The sequence below is a fragment of the Oryzias latipes genome, chromosome 1, assembly GCF_053564925.1.
Source record: "Oryzias latipes strain Hd-rR chromosome 1, Olatipes_Hd-rR_3.1".
Taxonomy (NCBI): domain Eukaryota; kingdom Metazoa; phylum Chordata; class Actinopteri; order Beloniformes; family Adrianichthyidae; genus Oryzias; species Oryzias latipes.
In genome coordinates this window covers 17,484,327-17,501,846 of record NC_136237.1, presented here as the reverse complement: position 1 = coordinate 17,501,846, position 17,520 = coordinate 17,484,327, and the positions used below count along the sequence as shown (strand labels likewise).

At 37.7% G+C, this 17,520-nt stretch overlaps 1 protein-coding gene across 1 annotated transcript in view; it reads left to right on the top strand.

Moving 5' to 3' along the window:
- Positions 1-17,520, top strand: part of LOC105357440 (uncharacterized) — a 42,767-nt gene that overhangs the window by 18,578 nt on the left and 6,669 nt on the right. The window contains exons 41-66 of the mRNA XM_078950523.1: positions 380-465; positions 571-700; positions 2,221-2,411; positions 2,523-2,613; positions 2,703-2,826; positions 2,905-3,086; positions 5,005-5,160; positions 5,245-5,381; positions 6,314-6,444; positions 6,520-6,614; positions 6,711-7,557; positions 7,962-7,978; positions 8,069-8,090; positions 8,186-8,213; positions 8,316-8,400; positions 8,477-8,623; positions 8,759-8,970; positions 9,093-9,196; positions 9,703-9,830; positions 9,933-10,060; positions 10,180-10,297; positions 11,231-11,443; positions 11,555-11,725; positions 12,617-12,766; positions 12,847-12,911; positions 12,999-13,128. Coding sequence (XP_078806649.1) covers positions 380-465; positions 571-700; positions 2,221-2,411; positions 2,523-2,613; positions 2,703-2,826; positions 2,905-3,086; positions 5,005-5,160; positions 5,245-5,381; positions 6,314-6,444; positions 6,520-6,614; positions 6,711-7,557; positions 7,962-7,978; positions 8,069-8,090; positions 8,186-8,213; positions 8,316-8,400; positions 8,477-8,623; positions 8,759-8,970; positions 9,093-9,196; positions 9,703-9,830; positions 9,933-10,060; positions 10,180-10,297; positions 11,231-11,443; positions 11,555-11,725; positions 12,617-12,766; positions 12,847-12,911; positions 12,999-13,128 — 3,888 coding nt within the window. The remainder of the gene's footprint in view (positions 1-379; positions 466-570; positions 701-2,220; positions 2,412-2,522; positions 2,614-2,702; positions 2,827-2,904; positions 3,087-5,004; positions 5,161-5,244; positions 5,382-6,313; positions 6,445-6,519; positions 6,615-6,710; positions 7,558-7,961; positions 7,979-8,068; positions 8,091-8,185; positions 8,214-8,315; positions 8,401-8,476; positions 8,624-8,758; positions 8,971-9,092; positions 9,197-9,702; positions 9,831-9,932; positions 10,061-10,179; positions 10,298-11,230; positions 11,444-11,554; positions 11,726-12,616; positions 12,767-12,846; positions 12,912-12,998; positions 13,129-17,520) is intronic.

Below are 17,520 nucleotides of genomic sequence, written 5' to 3'. Positions count from 1 at the left end.
ATCCCTATAATTAATGTTCAAAAATTAAATTCCTTTTTTGTTAATCTGCAGTTTCTTAAGAAATTCCTGAAGTTCTTCCTTTGACACATTTCAAAGTTGCATTATTATCAAGGTTCTTTTAATAGCTGTCAATTCATGTAAATGGAAGGATTTCTTCCTCATTGCTCTATAACCCAGTTGTTGAGATGGAGTCACTTTCTTTAACCAAATTGTAAAAAGCATGTAAAATGTAAAAGGTAGAGAAAATAGACCTTGCAGCCTGACCATAATTCTATTGAGAGTTTTCCAAGTTACTAAAAACAGAGTATGGGGATCAATAAAGAAACTTCTAGTTTCAGACAATATTTAATTTGGCATGCTCTTTTGTTTTGCCCAACAGCTGACCTGCATGTACAACCAAATCAAAGAAGAGTCAGATGCCACCAGTTTTTCCCTCTATCCTCCAGATGTGTTACTTTACTATGAGTAAGAATCAATTCTTTATACTGTATTATGATCACAAATAAACTTTAGCTTTTTATTAACAAAGACTTCAATGTTTTGACTGCTGTTTTCTCTTTCTTCCTCCAGTTACTCTCTGGTGCCACGGAGCAGCTGCAGGTCTTATTTTCAAGAGTTGGCTGATGCCGACTTTTCCATCTTTTCTCCAGCACTGACATACAGACGGTCTGCTTTGTTTGATAATGCAAGGAACTGCTTGGTGAGTCTAGAGCAAGACCAACAAATTTGAAGACAAAAATCCTTTTAATCATTTACTTGACTGTAATAACAATATGCCATCATGTAAATCAGTGTTTTTTAACCTTTTTTTAGCCAAGGCACACTTTATCCTTGACAAAAATCCTGCGGCACACCAACATCCAAAAAATTTAAAAAAAGAAGAAACTCTATAGTCTGTATTGATGTGCAATCTCACATGCATTTTTGTGATAATTGTGGCAGAAAAAGCTGAAAGTTGCATCTGCTTTCTCTAAATGAAGTAATAAAAGTAAAGTTAGCTTTCCGTAATAATTTTCAACTAAATTATTTGAAATTTTACCCTGGTCGTTGTTTTTTCCTTCAGTTTATTAACATGCAGTTTATGTAACCTCACAAAAAAACAAATATATTCTTTCTAAATAGTGATTAACATTTTTTTTATATTTATTTCAATATTAGTGCAAAGGTAATTCTAATTGTTTGACTAATTATATGACCACCATATGTTTGATAGATTTTACACAAAAAAGCTAATATTATATTGATTTTTTCTGTAGCTACACAAAAAGTGAACATGTTGAAGTTTTATTAGTTTTTCTCTTGTCTTAATCAAAAATGAAGTCTTGAAAACTTTAACAAATTGTTTTATTTCTTTTTAGATGAATACATTGTTTCAATTTAGTTTATTTGTGTCTATTGGCCACTTCACCTTAATCTGTTTTCGTAAATGTTGTTATTACTTATTCTTAAGTTTAACATATAAAATAATCCAGACATTATTAGAAAAGTGTTTCAGTTAGAAAGATGACTTGGACCAAACTCTGGGATGTTTGGCTGTTGATAAACACAAACCTTGAAGGAGAACTAAACTGTTGATCTCTGATTTCATCAAGAAGATTTAAAAACGGTTTGATGTGTGTTCGTTGTGGTTTCTAGACGTTTAACAGGGTAGATGCATTTTAGGTGAAAGTGAAGACTTTAACCACTTCTGATTGGTCAGACTGATAACCTATGATTAAGACTCCAAGAATGATTGGTGGAGACAGTTACAGGGGCAGAGCTTTTCTGAAAACAGAGCTGAAGCTGCGGCTAAATTCGCAGGACCTTCATTCTTATCAAAGTGTCTTTATTAGAACCAAATAAACACAAGATCATATTCCTAACTACTCAGTGTTTTATCGGGGCCTGTTTGGATGAACAAAGAGCTGATATCCTGGAGACAATAAATGTTTTTAGATAAGTGAATGGGTAATTTCCCACGGCACACCTGACCATCTCCCACGGCACACTAGTGGCACACTGGTGGAAAAACACTGATGTAAATGATAAGCTTAGAAAAAGTTAAATGTTTTGATTAAATCTGATATTATTGGTTGTATATGTCAGGTGCAAAGTTAAAAGGGTCCATTCATTTGTGGGGTCTCATTACAATTTTGTATAAAATTTAAATTGGTGCAAAAAGCTTTTGAGAGACTGCAGTTTTTTTATAACTACTTATGTTTTACTTTCTTCTTCTTTAAGGGAATAACTAGCACAAGTTTAACTGAGGATAATGTATCAGTTTTGGGGAACATGTGCTGCATTCTTGATGGCTCCTACATCCAAAACTCTCATCCATCTATACTGGAACAACTCAAGAACTGTCCAGATCTCACTGTTGGTCAATCAACTGCAGGTATAACCCTTCTGACCAATGGAAATACACCTTATGGGTATGTAAACTGCAGCTTTTTGAAATTCCAATATTACAACTAGATATTTTGTGTCTTTCAAAGACAATAGTGTACCTAAAAAAATCCCCTTGTTTGTTATATCGTAATCAGAGATCCTTCAACATGGAGTGAACAAACTCTAAAAGACCTTGGGATGCTAACTCTGCATTTGCCTTCATCTTTCTATCAGCACTTTGATCAGGTGAGTAACACGTGCATTCAAGTGTTTAGAAGGGAAGGTCTCATGGATGGAGGATCAAGTTTGAGCTGATAAATGTATTTTCCTTGCAGGACACAAAGCGTAAGTTCTTGAAATACTTTCTGAAAGTCTTTGGTGGAGTGAGCAGAGAACAGAGGAAGCAGCTGAAGAAGGAGATAAGACAGTCCATCAAAAGTGATTCAGAACAAACTGCAGGTCCGTCTGCCTCTGAAAATGTGTCTTTATCTTGTTGTTTACTTTCTGGTGTAAGTTTTTTCTGATTTATTTTCACAGAGTGCACAGTTGGAATAATCACTCAGGTCACAATCAGTGACCCCACCTTCCCCTTTGACTATAACATCAACCAATTCAACAACTGTCTGTCAGTTTCAACCACCAAAGACAACTTGGATGCCATCACAGAAAAGGTGGATGAGGTGGAATACCTCAGGATTGTTCTCCAGAAACTGCAAGAGGTAAGCAATGATCCTCTGTAAAACACATTTGCTTTATCACTGATGCTGTGTCATATACACTGACCAAAAATATAAATGCAGCATTTTTGTTATTGCTCCCATTTTTTATGGTATGAACTCAATGATGTGAAACATTTTCCACATACACAAAATAACCAGTTCTCTGAAATATTGTTCACAAATCTGTCTAAATCTGTGATAGTGAGCACTTCTCCTTTGCCAAGACAATCCATCCCACCTCACAGGTGTGCCATGTCAAGATGCTGATTAGACAGCATGATTATTGCACAGGTGTGCCTTAGACTGGCAGCAAGAAAAGGCCACTCTGAAATCTTCAGTTGTATCACACAGCACAATGCCACAGATATCGCAAGTTTTGAGGGAGCGTGCAATTGGCATGCTGATAGCAGGAATGTCCACCAGAGCTGTTGCTAGGGAATTGAATGTCCATTTTGTCCACCATAAGCCGTATTCAAAGGCGTTTCCGAGAATTTGGCAGCACATCCAACCGGCCTCACAACCGCAGACCACGTGTAACCACGCCAGCCCAAGACCTCCACATCCAGCATGTCCACATCCAAGATCGTCTGAGACCAGCCACTCGGACAGCTCCTGAAAAAATCGGTTTGCATAACCACAGAATTACTGCACAAACTGTCAGAAACCGTCTCAGGGAAGCTCATCTGCATGCTCGTCGTCCTCATTGAGGTCTCGACCTCACTCCAGTTCGTCATCGGAACCGACTTGAGTGGGCAAATGCTCACATGCGATGGCGTCTGGCACGTTGGAGAGGTGTTCTCTTCACGGATGAATCCCGGTTTACACTGTTCAGGGCAGATGGCAGATGGCAGACAGCGTGTGTGGCGTCCTGTGGGTGAGCGGTTTTCTGATGTCAATGTTGTGGATCGAGTAACCCATGGTGGTGGTGGGGTTATGGTATGGGCATGCAGGCATACAGTATGTTATGGGCGAAGAACACAGGTGCATTTCATTGATGGCATTTTGAATGCACAGAGATACCCTGACGAGATCCTGGGGCCTATTGTTGTGCCATACATCCAACAACATCACCTCATGTTGCAGCATGATAATGCACGGCCCCATGTTGCAAGGATCTGTACACAATTCTTGGAAGCTGAAAACATCCCAGTTCTTGCATGGCCAGCATACTCACCGGACATGTCACCCATTGAGCATGTTTGGGATGCTCTGGATCGGCGTATACGACAGCGTGTTCCAGTTCCTTCCAATATCCAGCAACTTCGCACAGCCATTGAAGAAGAGTAGACCAACATTCCACAGGCCACAATAGACGACCTGATCAACTCTATGCGAAGGAGATGTGTCGCACTTCATGAGGCAAATGGGGGTCACACCAGATACTGACTGGTTGTCTGAGTCCCCTGACCCCCTCAATACTTGCAACACTGAAGATTTCAGAATGGCCTTTTCTTGTGGCCAGTCTAAGGCACACCTGTGCAATAATCATGCTGTCTAATCAGCATCTTGATATGGCACACCTGTGAGGTGGGATGGATTGTCTTGGCAAAGGAGAAGTGCTCACTATCACAGATTTAGACAGATTTGTGAACAATATTTCAGAGAACTGGTTATTTTGTGTACGTGGAAAATGTTTCACATCTTTGAGTTCATCCCATAACAAATGGGAGCAATAACAAAAGTGTTGCGTTTATATTTTTGGTCAGTGTACATTTTAATTGGATTGTGTTTGGGCACAATCTTGGGTTAGAGAGGGAAACACCCCAGTTTCTTCTTGTGGGCAGTGAGACTTGGACAAGACACATCCCAGCTAGAAGGCTCCATTATTGCTTCAATTTTTTTCGGATCATTTCTTTTTTATTTCTACATAATGTCAATAACACTGCATGCAATTTACCACATTTCTGTGCAATTACAGGCTGACAACTTCATCATCCCAGAAGATCAGGTTCAGCTCCTAAGTGCAGCTTCTCGTGTTGCCACAGTTCAAGATATTCGTTCATGGACCATCAGTAAAATCGACACGCTTGCTGCTTTGATGGACTCTTCAAGTGGAGGCTGGGACCCAAACGTAGTAAGCAAACAGAGTCCTTGTCTTGTGACTGTGTACAACATTTAAGGGCTGCTGTTTGATCAGAGCACATTTCTTCTCCTCCAGGCTAAGGTTATCATCTCTAAGTATCTGGCTGTTGGAGGAAACAAACTAGGCAGTGCAGAGCTGAATGTTATTGGGGGACCAAATCTCTGTTCTCTAGATGTGGACATCATCAGGACTATTTCATCACAAAACTTCAGGTAAGAAATGTGAACAAGTTTGTGTTTAAAATATCTGATAGTTTAAACATAGTTGTGCAATTTCTTACCGCTCTATTCTTTTTGAGAAAACATGATTGGTACCTAGAATCAGAGACACACCATTTATGATAGATGGACAAACAGCCACAGAAACCTTCCCAGACACTAAAACACTGTTGAGATTGATTGAGTGCAATGGGAGTGTCATAAAACCACAAAACCCCTGCACAATGGCACTGCACTTCAACTCAGACTGCTCAGAAAAGGCGAGAACATCACCCAGAATTACAGACTCCAAAGCACCACTGTCTCTTCATATTTTAATTGGACGACTATCCTCTTGATTTGAGTCAGAACTAAGAGATAAATACCGATCCATCAAAAAAGATGAAGTGCATTCAACCCCACCTTCTGTTGGTTTGGCCAAGATCTGTATGGAGAAGGGCAACAGGTTTAGGCTGCTTCCTAATCAAAACAGGGCCTTTTAAACTCTCCTCAATCAGGTGCATCTGAGGCAGGCTGGGAAACCTGGAGCTGGGAGTAAGAAACTTAAAAGACAAGAACCGGTCAGCACATAACAGATACTGAATCCTTACATGTCAGTTAAATATTCCTAATTTCTTTAAGAAATTACAAAGTTAGATATACAAAATAAATTCAAAAAAAGTTATCAGTGTAACTGATTTTAAATCTACAATGGAGGCAATAAGTGTTGATTTTCAGCTTAGTTAGGCAAAAATGAAATGTTAATGTGTGGGCAAGAATTAAAGAAATCACTTAGATAGCATGAAATTACTTCAGGGTAGAATTTTTCTTTCCTTATGCGCCACAATGTCTCTTTCTCCTCACAAACTATATCAGAACTCCTTGATCAAATATTAATGTATATTTTTGGAAAAATCAACTTGGAATATTATCTCTTTCTCCTGCAGAGAAGTTGACTCTCTGGACATCTCTAGCTGCACTACTGAAAAAAAGGAAGAGTTTTTCCGTATCTCCTTTGAAGCATTCAGCCTTACAACAAGCTCAGTTTCTGTTTTTCAGCTCATACAACCATACATTGGTAAGTAAACATTTCCTTTTCCATACATGCACATAAGAATATCCTCACAGAGCTAATTTTTTCCTTTTCCCACAGGAGGTGCAAATGTTAATTATATTCGTAGTTTGGTGGTCTCTGATGTTAACATGGACCTGGCCACCTTCACCAGTTTGGATGAAAACGTTGTGCTGGTCAGTGTAATGTTTATGTCTTAACTATGAATGCTTCTGTTTGTGTGGAATTTTTTACGGCATCAGTGTAACATATATCTGCTCTGTTCCCCCCAGAGTCTAACTGCAAGGGAAGTTAAAGGTCTCCTCGGCACCAACCTCCCAGATTTGAAGTCTTATGAAAACCAAACTCTGGTGCAGACCTGGATCAGAAGTCAAAACCAGTCTGAACTTGATATTCTAAGATTGGGCTTCCTAGAAGGCAAAGTTGATCCCACAATTCCTCCATATAACAGTTCTACAACAACTTTGTTACCAACAACAACTACTGTAACTGGAGTTAATCCATCACCATCAACCACAACTGAACCTCCAACTTTAGGATCTACATCAGCTTTATCACCTACAACAACTAATGTAACTGGAATCAAACCATCACCATCAAGCACAGCTCCACCTCCAAACTTAGGTTCTACATCAACTTTATCACCAACAAGTAATGTAACTCAATTCAAACCATCACCAGCAAGCACAGCTCCACCTCCAACCTTAGGTTCCACTACAACTTTATCACCAGCAACAACTAATGTAACTGGATTCAAACCATCACCAGCAAGCACATCTGAACCTACAACTTTAAGTTCTACATCAACTTTATCACCAACAAGTAATGTAACTCAATTCAAACCATCACCAGCAAGCACAGCTCCACCTCCAACCTTAGGTTCCACTACAACTTTATCACCAACAACAACTAATGTAACTGGATTCAAACCATCACCAGCAAGCACAGTTCCACCTCCAACTGTAGGTACTACAACAACCACATCAACAACAAACATCGTATCTGGAACTACAAGGCTTCCAACAATTTTAACATCAACAACTTCTCAACCAGCATCAATGCCTTCAACAACTTCTACAACAACCATTCTTCCAAAAATGACCAGTCGTGCAACTCCAGGTCAGTACAAAAAACAGAGTAAAGATGAAGCATTTTATTGTCATTCCTTTATTTATGAATAACACTTGCTTTTTGACGGATGTGCATTTTTGCCCCCTATCATGCATACAGTAGAAGACAGCAGCATATTGAGTGTAAATTAGTCCAATTAAAGGAAAATAGATTTTTAGCACAAGATTATTAAAAACTAACACAAAAAGGAAATTGCTACAAGAACACATGTATTTAAACCGCAGTTTAAATAGCAGATGGAACCATTGAATCACAGTTGTCATTGTATCACAAAAATACAGAGGTTTAATTTAAGCTTTGTTAATCAAGGCAATTGCTTGTGACCAGTCAGAAAATTACTGGTCCAGCTAGTTCATGTATGTCATCATAATTTTCTTTTTTGTCTCCTTTAGATATCTACTCTAAACAGGTAAATGGGATTTTTTTTCACATTCAACAATGTGTTCTATAAAAAAAGAAAAAAAAATTAAAACATGTGCTTACATTTTTCTCTGTTAAGTGCCAAGTTATCACAGCAAATGGTGAGTGGTTTTAAAGCATGTGGACATTTATTCACAATAATTTTTAGTTTTGGGTAACACTTTTACGGAAACTAATGTTGTTCTTTTTTTCACAGAGTCAAATACATGTGTTGGAGTAAAAAGGTAAGATATTTTTAAAAAACGTTTTTTTAACAAACAAATATAACTTTTAACTGAAATCAAAAGAGGATAGATAATGCTATTTTTTTCAATTCCAAATTACAGCACAGATCTTCAAGTCTTCCTCGACAGTGGAAAGATGAACGGACGCTTCTGTAACTTTTCTGTGGAAGAGTTTGCTTGCGCCTCTGTAAGACAGCAAAACATTAGAAACTACTGTAGTAAAGGGGGTTCATGTAATGATTTCACTTTCTAATGTTGAACAGCTTTCAGCCTTAACAGCACAGGACCTGGTAGAGATTATGAAGTGTGATCTGTCATCAAACTCAAGTGGGTCCATATCGGCCTGGAATCTTCTCTTCTGTAAAACTTCCAGGATCCTGAATGCAGCTCTGAATCTTTTGACCACTGCAGTATGACTGACTTTTAGTTAAATATTTGGAAACTATTGAAAGAAGTTAATGAATATTAGACCTTCCACACAAAATGTATTTAGATATTTTTTATAATGTTACCAAGCTTACAAATCATGTTTGTATTTGTTGCAGACAATCAACCCCAACAATCCTGCAGTGTCAGTGATTTTGGACAGCATTCAAGCAATCAGTCCAGATCTTTTCAGCACAAACACACTGAATAATCTCACTGAGCTGCAGCTGTGGTTTAACGTTCGCCTTCGCCCGTTCTTGCCTGCTGTTTCCACCAACTTTCTCTCAATTCTAGCAACGAAGGATTTGCAGTGCAGCTCCTACCAATATATGTAAGCAATTCAACACATTTTATTAGGGACTATACCTGATAATCTGACTAATTATTTAATTATGTCACAGTATTAAATGTTTTCTATTAATCGTATGTCCTATTCATGTCTTTTAAAATTAGCTTGCAAATATTTAGTAAAGTACAACCCCAGATGACTCTTTCTAAGCAAGAATCTGTGTACACACAATTCATCAAGATCTACCTGAGTCGAAAGGATACTGCAGGTAAGCACAAAAAACTAAAATACAATGTCATTTAAAAGATTGGTTCTTTATAGAAGGGTAGGGATGTAAAATCTGTTTGTGTCTTACAATTAAAAAAGGAAAAGATGTCCATCTGAAATTGTTAACAAATGAAAAAACTCAAAGCTCACCCTCAAATGTACTGCTTTAATAGAAAAGCTGGATGCAATTAATCAGTGACAGGATGAGAAAAATGCAGGTATTTAGTCATACACACTGGAACAAATGTCCATGTCCTAATATGTGTGAGTTGGATTGCATTACAAGAAGATATTTACATTATAGTGTTTTCAATTGCTTCAAGTCTCAAGATCTTGAATCATGAAATAAAGAATGCATTCAAGTACAAACTGTTGATAAAAAACGTTAAATTTAATTTTTGCTTAAATCAGCCTAAATAGTATTGTATTAAATCTACACAAAAATGAGATGCTTAACACCTCTTTACATTTTCTTCACCCATTTTTTATAATTTCTTTTTTACATAGCCGCAGCACCAAAATGCTATGACAGCAACAATCCAGAACTGAAATCTACAGCCTGGTTTGCAGAGTACATCAGCTCTTTCATCACTTTTCTCACTGTGGTGGATCTTAAGTCATTTGGATCTGAACAGGTATTTTATGCCATACTGTACTGCATCATTTGGTATAAGGAATATTCTGAACAAATAGATGCTTTTTTGGTTTACAGAACTGACTGTATCTTCTGTCTTCAGGTTCTGCAAGTGTTCACAGTGAATCCTCTGAATATTGCTCTTCTCAGTCAGCCCAACGTGGATCTGACATTAATTAGCTACTACACTCAGTTAGTTTATCAGCAAGTCAGCAACTTTAATCCACTCCTGTAAGTCTAAAGCTTTGAAATATGTTGTTAGTACCAGCTTCTTTCACACATAATCAGATACATGGTCTGTAAAAACTGCATGTGACCCTAAACTCTCCAAACTGTGATTTGCTTTTTAGTCTTCCTTCAGTGAGTCAGTGCTACGCTCCTGGTCCTGTGTTCACCCAGCTGAATGCAACAGTCAGTATGACAGTTTATGAAGCCCTCAATGAGGTCTGCACTAGCCTGGATGAGCAGGTAATAAACACATGTTTAAAAACATTGCTTTTCATGACACGCAGTGTTTTTATAATTGCTTTATTTAACCATGTTTTGGGGATTGCAAGGTTTCACATAAGTCAATACTGGAAACCTAAAAATCACACACCAGTGTGTGATTGTGGGAATGGGACTGTGACTGTAAAGCACTTTGGACCTTTGAGGAAAGTAGAAAAGTCCTATAAAAGTATATGCCATTTATTATTTTGCTTCTAAGGTCTAGAAATCTTTTGAAATGTAAATTTAAACCACAACTCTGAAACTAAAGGGACCTTATTTCTAAAGCTTCTTTTGTGAAGCTTTCCGTACACTTGTGTGTACGGAACACACCTCCCACTTCCTTTCTATAGGGTAAAAAGAATAACTATACAAACATGTAAAGTAGTTTTAATTGTTCAAGAAGGAAAATAAATATGGACAGTTCAACAGAGAAGAAAGTATTCAGTTTTTAGTGTGAAATTGTTTGTGCAACTAATTAGCTGAATTAAGGGCAGGAACGTTCGGATTGAACACGAGTTTGGAGTAATCAGGAGCTAACAAAAAGAAGGAATACAGGGGAAATGAGAGGGTGGTAGATTGGAGGATCCTTCTATCCATTCATTTTCTTAGCCCGCTGCATCCCCATCCCGTTTGGGGTCACAGGTCTGCTGGAGCCTGCTTTGGCTACTGTTGGGGGTACACCCTGGACAGGCTGCCAGCATGTTGCATGATCACACACATACCTAAGATTATTTTGGAGATACCCGTAAACCTAGTAAACATAGCGCTAACCACTGCACCACCATGCAGCCTTATTTGAGGACTCTTTAGTTTAGTTTTCAACTATCATTAACGTGTTGTTGTTTTTTTAAGACCTTGATAGATGTAATGAACCTGGACTTTGTCTGAGAATTTTTGCTTTGCTTTTTGCAGATCTCTGCTGCCTTGACAAGTAACTTTGGGCAAAAGATTGGCTCTAATGTCATTGCTGCCATTGGTAATGGAAGTTCCAGTTTGTCCACTAGCCAGATAAAGACTATAACCGCTTCAGACCTGATGAAATCCCTAAGCACTCTCAGCATTGTGACTGGTTGGCGAGAAGGACAGGCTAAAATCATCATGCAAACTCTGCTGACCTCAATGAAGGTACCTGTTTTTACTTTACAGATTTGAGGTGAAACATAATACAAACTGGTCTGTTTTATATCATTTGTTTATTCGGTGTTCTTCTCATCCCTTTTTTTTACACTCAATCAGATCGACAGCTCATCGTCACTCTCACAGCTGGGCACTCTTATCGTTGGTTTACCCTCCAACACGTTCAGCAGCATCATCAGCTCAGAGCTTATCGCTGCAGCCAAAAATCCATCATTTGTAGCAAACATGATGAATGCTCCTCAGATTCTTCAGCAGAATTTTGTTTACCAGGTATGACCTCAGTGTTACTCTGGAGAACTTAAGTGATTCATTATGTATTAATAACAAAAACCAACAACTTTGGAAATATAGGTTATAGAAAATGCAAGTGCTTTCATTTGTGTAATTCAATAGAAACCAACAAAGGGCTGTGTAAACTGTATTTCTTAAACCATATAAAAATGGATAACTAAGACATTATAAACTGAAGAAAAATCTGCTTTATGCATCAGTAGAACCAAAAGAGTGACTGGACAGAGGATTTGATGTAGGTTAACTAAAACTTAAGACTTTTGATGTGGAAAAAAAAGAGCAGAAACAGAAACAAAATAGGTTTAAACTCCTATTACATGTCAGCAGAGAAGAAAAATAAGCACAACAAGATAGAATTTAAAAGCAGTTACAATTATGAGGCCAAAACAGTCTCATAACTCAGAAATGCAAACAGTCTGTGTCACAAATGCACACACTCTGATTCACAACTGTAATTTTATGCAAACGTGCAAAATAAATTAAGATATGCACAAGTTGTGTTTCACAAATGCACAACCTGCTTACTTAACCTGTTTATTTGTCCTGAAATGAGCCACTGAAATGAGGAGTGTTTGATAAAAACATGTTTAATTAAATATTTCCTCCTAACCTTTTGTTTCATTTAGCCCAAATCATGATGATTGTGCCACTGTCCAAATATTCATAACTTTAAATGAGTATAAATAAATCTTTAAAGAATCAAAGCTAATTATTTGTTGTATATGAGCTGTTAGAGTGGATTAAATGCAGAAAAAAATTTTTTGAACAAAGATGGAAAAACAAATTCTATTAAACTTAGATTAAGTTTCATTGAGATGCAGTTTTTTGTCTTCTTTTTTCATCTTCTGTCCTTTTTACCTTTTTGGACAGATTGTATTATCAGACTCCAACAGTTTGAAAGTCATAGACAATGTTCCAGATCAACTGGCCACTCAAGTCCCTCGAGTTTACCTGCAGCAGTTTACAGGTGACGCCAGCACCATCACCAAACTCAACAAGAAAACATGGAAACGAGAGCAGGTAGAGTTTCTTCTGTAAAAACCAAAAGTCACTTTTATTGATGTAATTACTTTAATGTGGATTTATTTATTTTTTGTCAGGTTGAGTTGTTCTTTGATGTTATAGCAGCAGGCTCTGCTACCACTGTGTTGGGAGGTCCAAACAGGTGAGCAGCAGTGAACAGATTGGACTGAATGTGTCACAAGAGAACATATGAATTTATTCATGTCTGTTTGTTTGCTTGTCCGGGCAGCTTGTCCTCATCTGTGCTGCAAGGGTTCACATGCACTGGAGTAAGTCAGTTTGAAAGGAAGCAGGTCAAAGACCTGGTAAAAGCCTGCCGGAGAAAGGGATTGAACAAGGTGCCACTGTTGGAGACTCAGGTAAAGGCAGAACAGTGTATCTTTTTTCTCCATTTTTTTAAACTCACAGCTCTGTCCAAAGAAAGTAGTTTCATTCCTTGAGTTAAGAGGTGTTCAAACTGTTAAGAAAGCTAGATTTGACATGGTGAATATGTTAGAGGGCTAACCTTTCAGTCATCCAACTTTATTAATATTATTAAATGCTAATTTTACCTTTTTTTTTAATGAAATAGAGTATCAAAAATATTGGACTTTCTTTGCTTATTCAACATTTGAAAGCCATGATAAAGACCCACTCTGATAAAAATGTTATTTTTTGTGTTTTTAACATGTTCTTGTAGCATTTTTCTCATACTGGAGAACATAGAACATAGAGTATTTCCTTTTTTAAATTGTGGTAAAACAGGAGGAGACGAAAACATGCAGTTGGAAAAAGCTTGCAGTTGTGACATTGAAGCTACAATTGGCAGGCCACAAGCTCCCTCCTCTGCTCCATTCTGATACATTGCTTGTAGACAACTTGATCCATGTACATCTTTGTTATCCTCATCCAAACTGGCATCTAGCTCAGAACTGTACAGCTGAATAGCTTTAATATTGCTCCTTATTTTTGTTGCATTTTTTTTTGTTAATGTTGGGTTGGAGTCGTGAGATGCTGTACTGTAAGTTAGTGGGAGCAAGTGTAAACAGATGGATGACGGGAAGTAGAGGTGGGCTTACTCTACGCTACATGTGTCAAACTCAAGGCCCGGGGCCCAAATGTGGCCCTCCATGTCATTTCATGTGGCCCGCAAGAGCATAAAAGTTTTTAATTTCTTAAAATTAAAAAATAAAAATTGGTGTGTTTTTATTCATATCTAAGGGGAATTGGACTTGAAATATCAGATTGGGCAACTATACATTAGGACTTAAACAATGTCCACATAACCTAACCTGACAGAATCAAATGTAAAAGGATTTATGCTAGAGTAATAAGCAAATATATGCTTTCTTTGCAACTGTAATATTCACTTGAAAAAGTTATAATTAATAAATAAATGAGTTATTTAACATTAAGGAGTAGTTACATTTATTTTTCATTAAATTTAGTTACATGTATTAGTTATATCTGGCCCTTTAAGGACAACCTTTATGCTGATGTGGCCCTCGGTGAAAATTAGTTTGACACCCCTGCTCTACGCCAACGGTCCCATCCACAACTTAGAGGGAAATTTCTGATGAATTCCTGCCGCTTCAAAGAAACTCTGTCCTAGAAAACAACACAGACAACGACATACTAATAATTAAAAGAACACTGGAAACAATTTTACAACAGATCATAATTGGAATGGAACTGTAAAAAAGATCTGTCAGATAATAAAAGAAAATTCCATAACTTGCTGTTTTATACAATAAAAAATAAATATTAAGGACAACAGAAAAACTGATTTACATTTTTAAAGGTGTATATCATATGTATGTCTTAAGCCTTTCAATGCAAACTACATCCATATTTTTTTCATATAAAACCTTTGGCACACTAAAGAGGGATTTTTTAAATAAAATATTAGTTATTTTTGCAGCAAATTTACACGGAGTAAGACTCCTTTCACTTCTTTTGGGTGCTGCCCATTTCATGACATCCACCCAGAGCCGGCATCGGCAGCATGTCTGCGTTTCGCCCACGAGAACAAAAAGCATCCGAACTTTTGCAAAGATGGTTGTGCATATAAAATGAAAGCGTTTTTGGCGATCACTGTTAGCTCTGCAGAGAAAATGTGTGTGTGTGTGTGTGTGTGTGTTAGCCTGGGGGTTGCTGGCAATGCAGACTTTTCCTGGAAGGGGCTGTTCCTCCCTTTCATATGTGAGAATCCACTCGTTTTCATGGGAGGGGCCGGTGCTGAGAGTGCAGATTTTTAGAGAAATACTCAGAAATGCGTGAATAGATCCAAATACCACTTTGAGGTTGTTTTTTAGTGAGGAATGAACATTATTATACACTTAAAAAAATCAAAAAAGGTGATTTTGCATGATATGGGACCTTTAAACTCAAAGCAAAAAAATAACAGCAATATAATACAAATGTGAATAATACTGCAATAACTTGTGAGCTTGATGCGTTGTGGGTAGTAATATTTTATCATTTTCTTTTGTTTGGGGTGTTCTTTGTGTTCTGGTAGTTGAGCGTTGCATTGGTGTAGGTTGTTACTGTTTTTTGGAGTTGCTGTGTTAGTTTTGTTGTTGTAATTTGCACCACAATTTAGTAGGCTCCTCACATAAGTCTTTTTGTAAGGCCTATTCTGGTCAATTAATGACTTTGAGAAAAATAGTAAGAAAACCTTGTGACTGCGGTTTGTGCTGTGATGGCGCTGGGTTGTTTTTACATTATAGTAAAATGATGCCCCTATGTTTCAATTCATTTGGTATTTTCCAACTTTGTTTGGATTATTGATTTGTCTCAATTTGAAACAATTTTTTAATGATATTGCTCGATTAGATTCTGCCTCAGACAGATTAATCTGATTCGATCCTATTTACATTTACATTTTAGGCACTGTGTTTCGTTTTTTTCTGTAGCCCCTTTTGAGTTTATTATCGGGATAGCTTCTGTGTCAGATGTCAAATATTCAGTCTCTATAAATTTATTTATTTATTTTATTAAAATAAATAGACCAACTTTTTTTGAAGGAAATTAATTTTATTTGAGATCTGTTGGCCCTAAGTGATTAGGCTACCATGTTGGCTGAGGCATTTTTTCCAGCTGAGTAAAAAACTTAAACAGAGCTTTTATTTTGCTTTTACATTACTGGTCCGGCCCACTAGAGATCAGACGGGCTGAATGTGGCCCCCGAACCAAAATGAGTTTGACACCCCTGCCTTAAAGGGTACTAATGTGTCATTATTGGATAAATTACAACTAAGTACAATTTCGGGGACTGGAGCATTTCATGGCAGTGGCCACTGAGAGATCTCAATAACGCTCTTTGTGTACATTAGACAATGGTAACAGGCTAGCGTAGCGTCTTTAGCCTGTATAACTTATTGGTTTCAACCTCAGAAAGTAGTGGATGTGATGCATTCTGGGTAGTCGCTACAGTGTACCTGCTCAAGTTTGGCTGTATTCTTTGCCCAGCCTCCCTCATTGTTAGCCCATGGTTGACCACATTATCAACCAAAGTGGCTAGGATCTCAGCAGAGATTACGCTCCTTTGCCTTCCTCCTCTTCCTCCTCTTACTCTTGCTCCTCTGGCTCTGCCTCTATTCCCAATGTTAGCATCCATTGCTCCAAAACAGAAGAGCACACCTGTTGCCCTTTCATGCTAATGCTATGATTGCTACTTGCAAAACTGTGTGACAGTGTTTGCCCTTGTGATGAGTCAGTGTGCATATTTGAATGGCAGTGTGTTCCTTGTGAAAACAAGATATTTTCTGCATGAAATTGTGCCAAAAGCAGAGAATTGTTTGTATTGTTTTGAAAAAGTGTGTTGAAGAACTTTAATTTGGGTGTAAATTAAAGCAGGAACCGTGCTTGTAGTTGAGCAGAATTGGTTCAGGGGATTGGTAAATGAGTTACATGCTGTGGTCATTGTGTCTCAAGTACCAAGATTTCTGTATAAAGAATTGACAATAACTTTACTAGTGACAGATACTGTGTATACAACTCAAAAGCACAGAAAATGTTTGGGTAAATGAAAGTTACTCTGGGAGTATCCCTCCATTTTCTTTTGCCTCTTCCCGCTGCCGTTTGTCTAGCCAAAGATTCTCATCGACATCACACACATCCACACATGCAATGCAACGGGGAGGAAGCAACATGCATGCAGCAACCAATCACAGCACTGTTCGGCTATGATCTCTTCACAAGCAGCATCCACTGTTTGAAGGAGGGTTCTTTGAATCTGAGCCTGAAACTCATAGACCTTTAACCTTTAAGCTGGAAAAACATTTCTATAGAGTTGAGGAACGGGGTGGCAGAAACACATTCAGCATTTTAAGATGTTTGAGGAACCTGTACCTGATACGCGGGCCACGGTGGAAGTTCAAAGTAACCAACACAATGAGAAATTGTCAGGAACAATGTTGAATCTGTTGTGAATGAATGCCAAAAGGTTTGTGGAAATGTCCAGGTGGTTTTGAGGATGTAATTTAATAATAAGAAACTAGCCAAAGTGATAGAAAAAAACTGGAAAGGAAAACGTTGATGAAAATGTCAAACTCAGCACACTAGTATCAATACCTTTTTTTGGTACTGATAGTATCGATACGCCCACCCCTAATACTAATGTCTTATAGTGAATCAGCATTGACAAGTACAACAGAAAGATGTTCATTTGCTATCGTGACCATTTGTCATCAGTGAAGTTAGCAGGAGATTAAACTGTTCACACAAACATGTCTAGGGCCATTACACAAGCTTTCTAGTGTTGCTTAGAT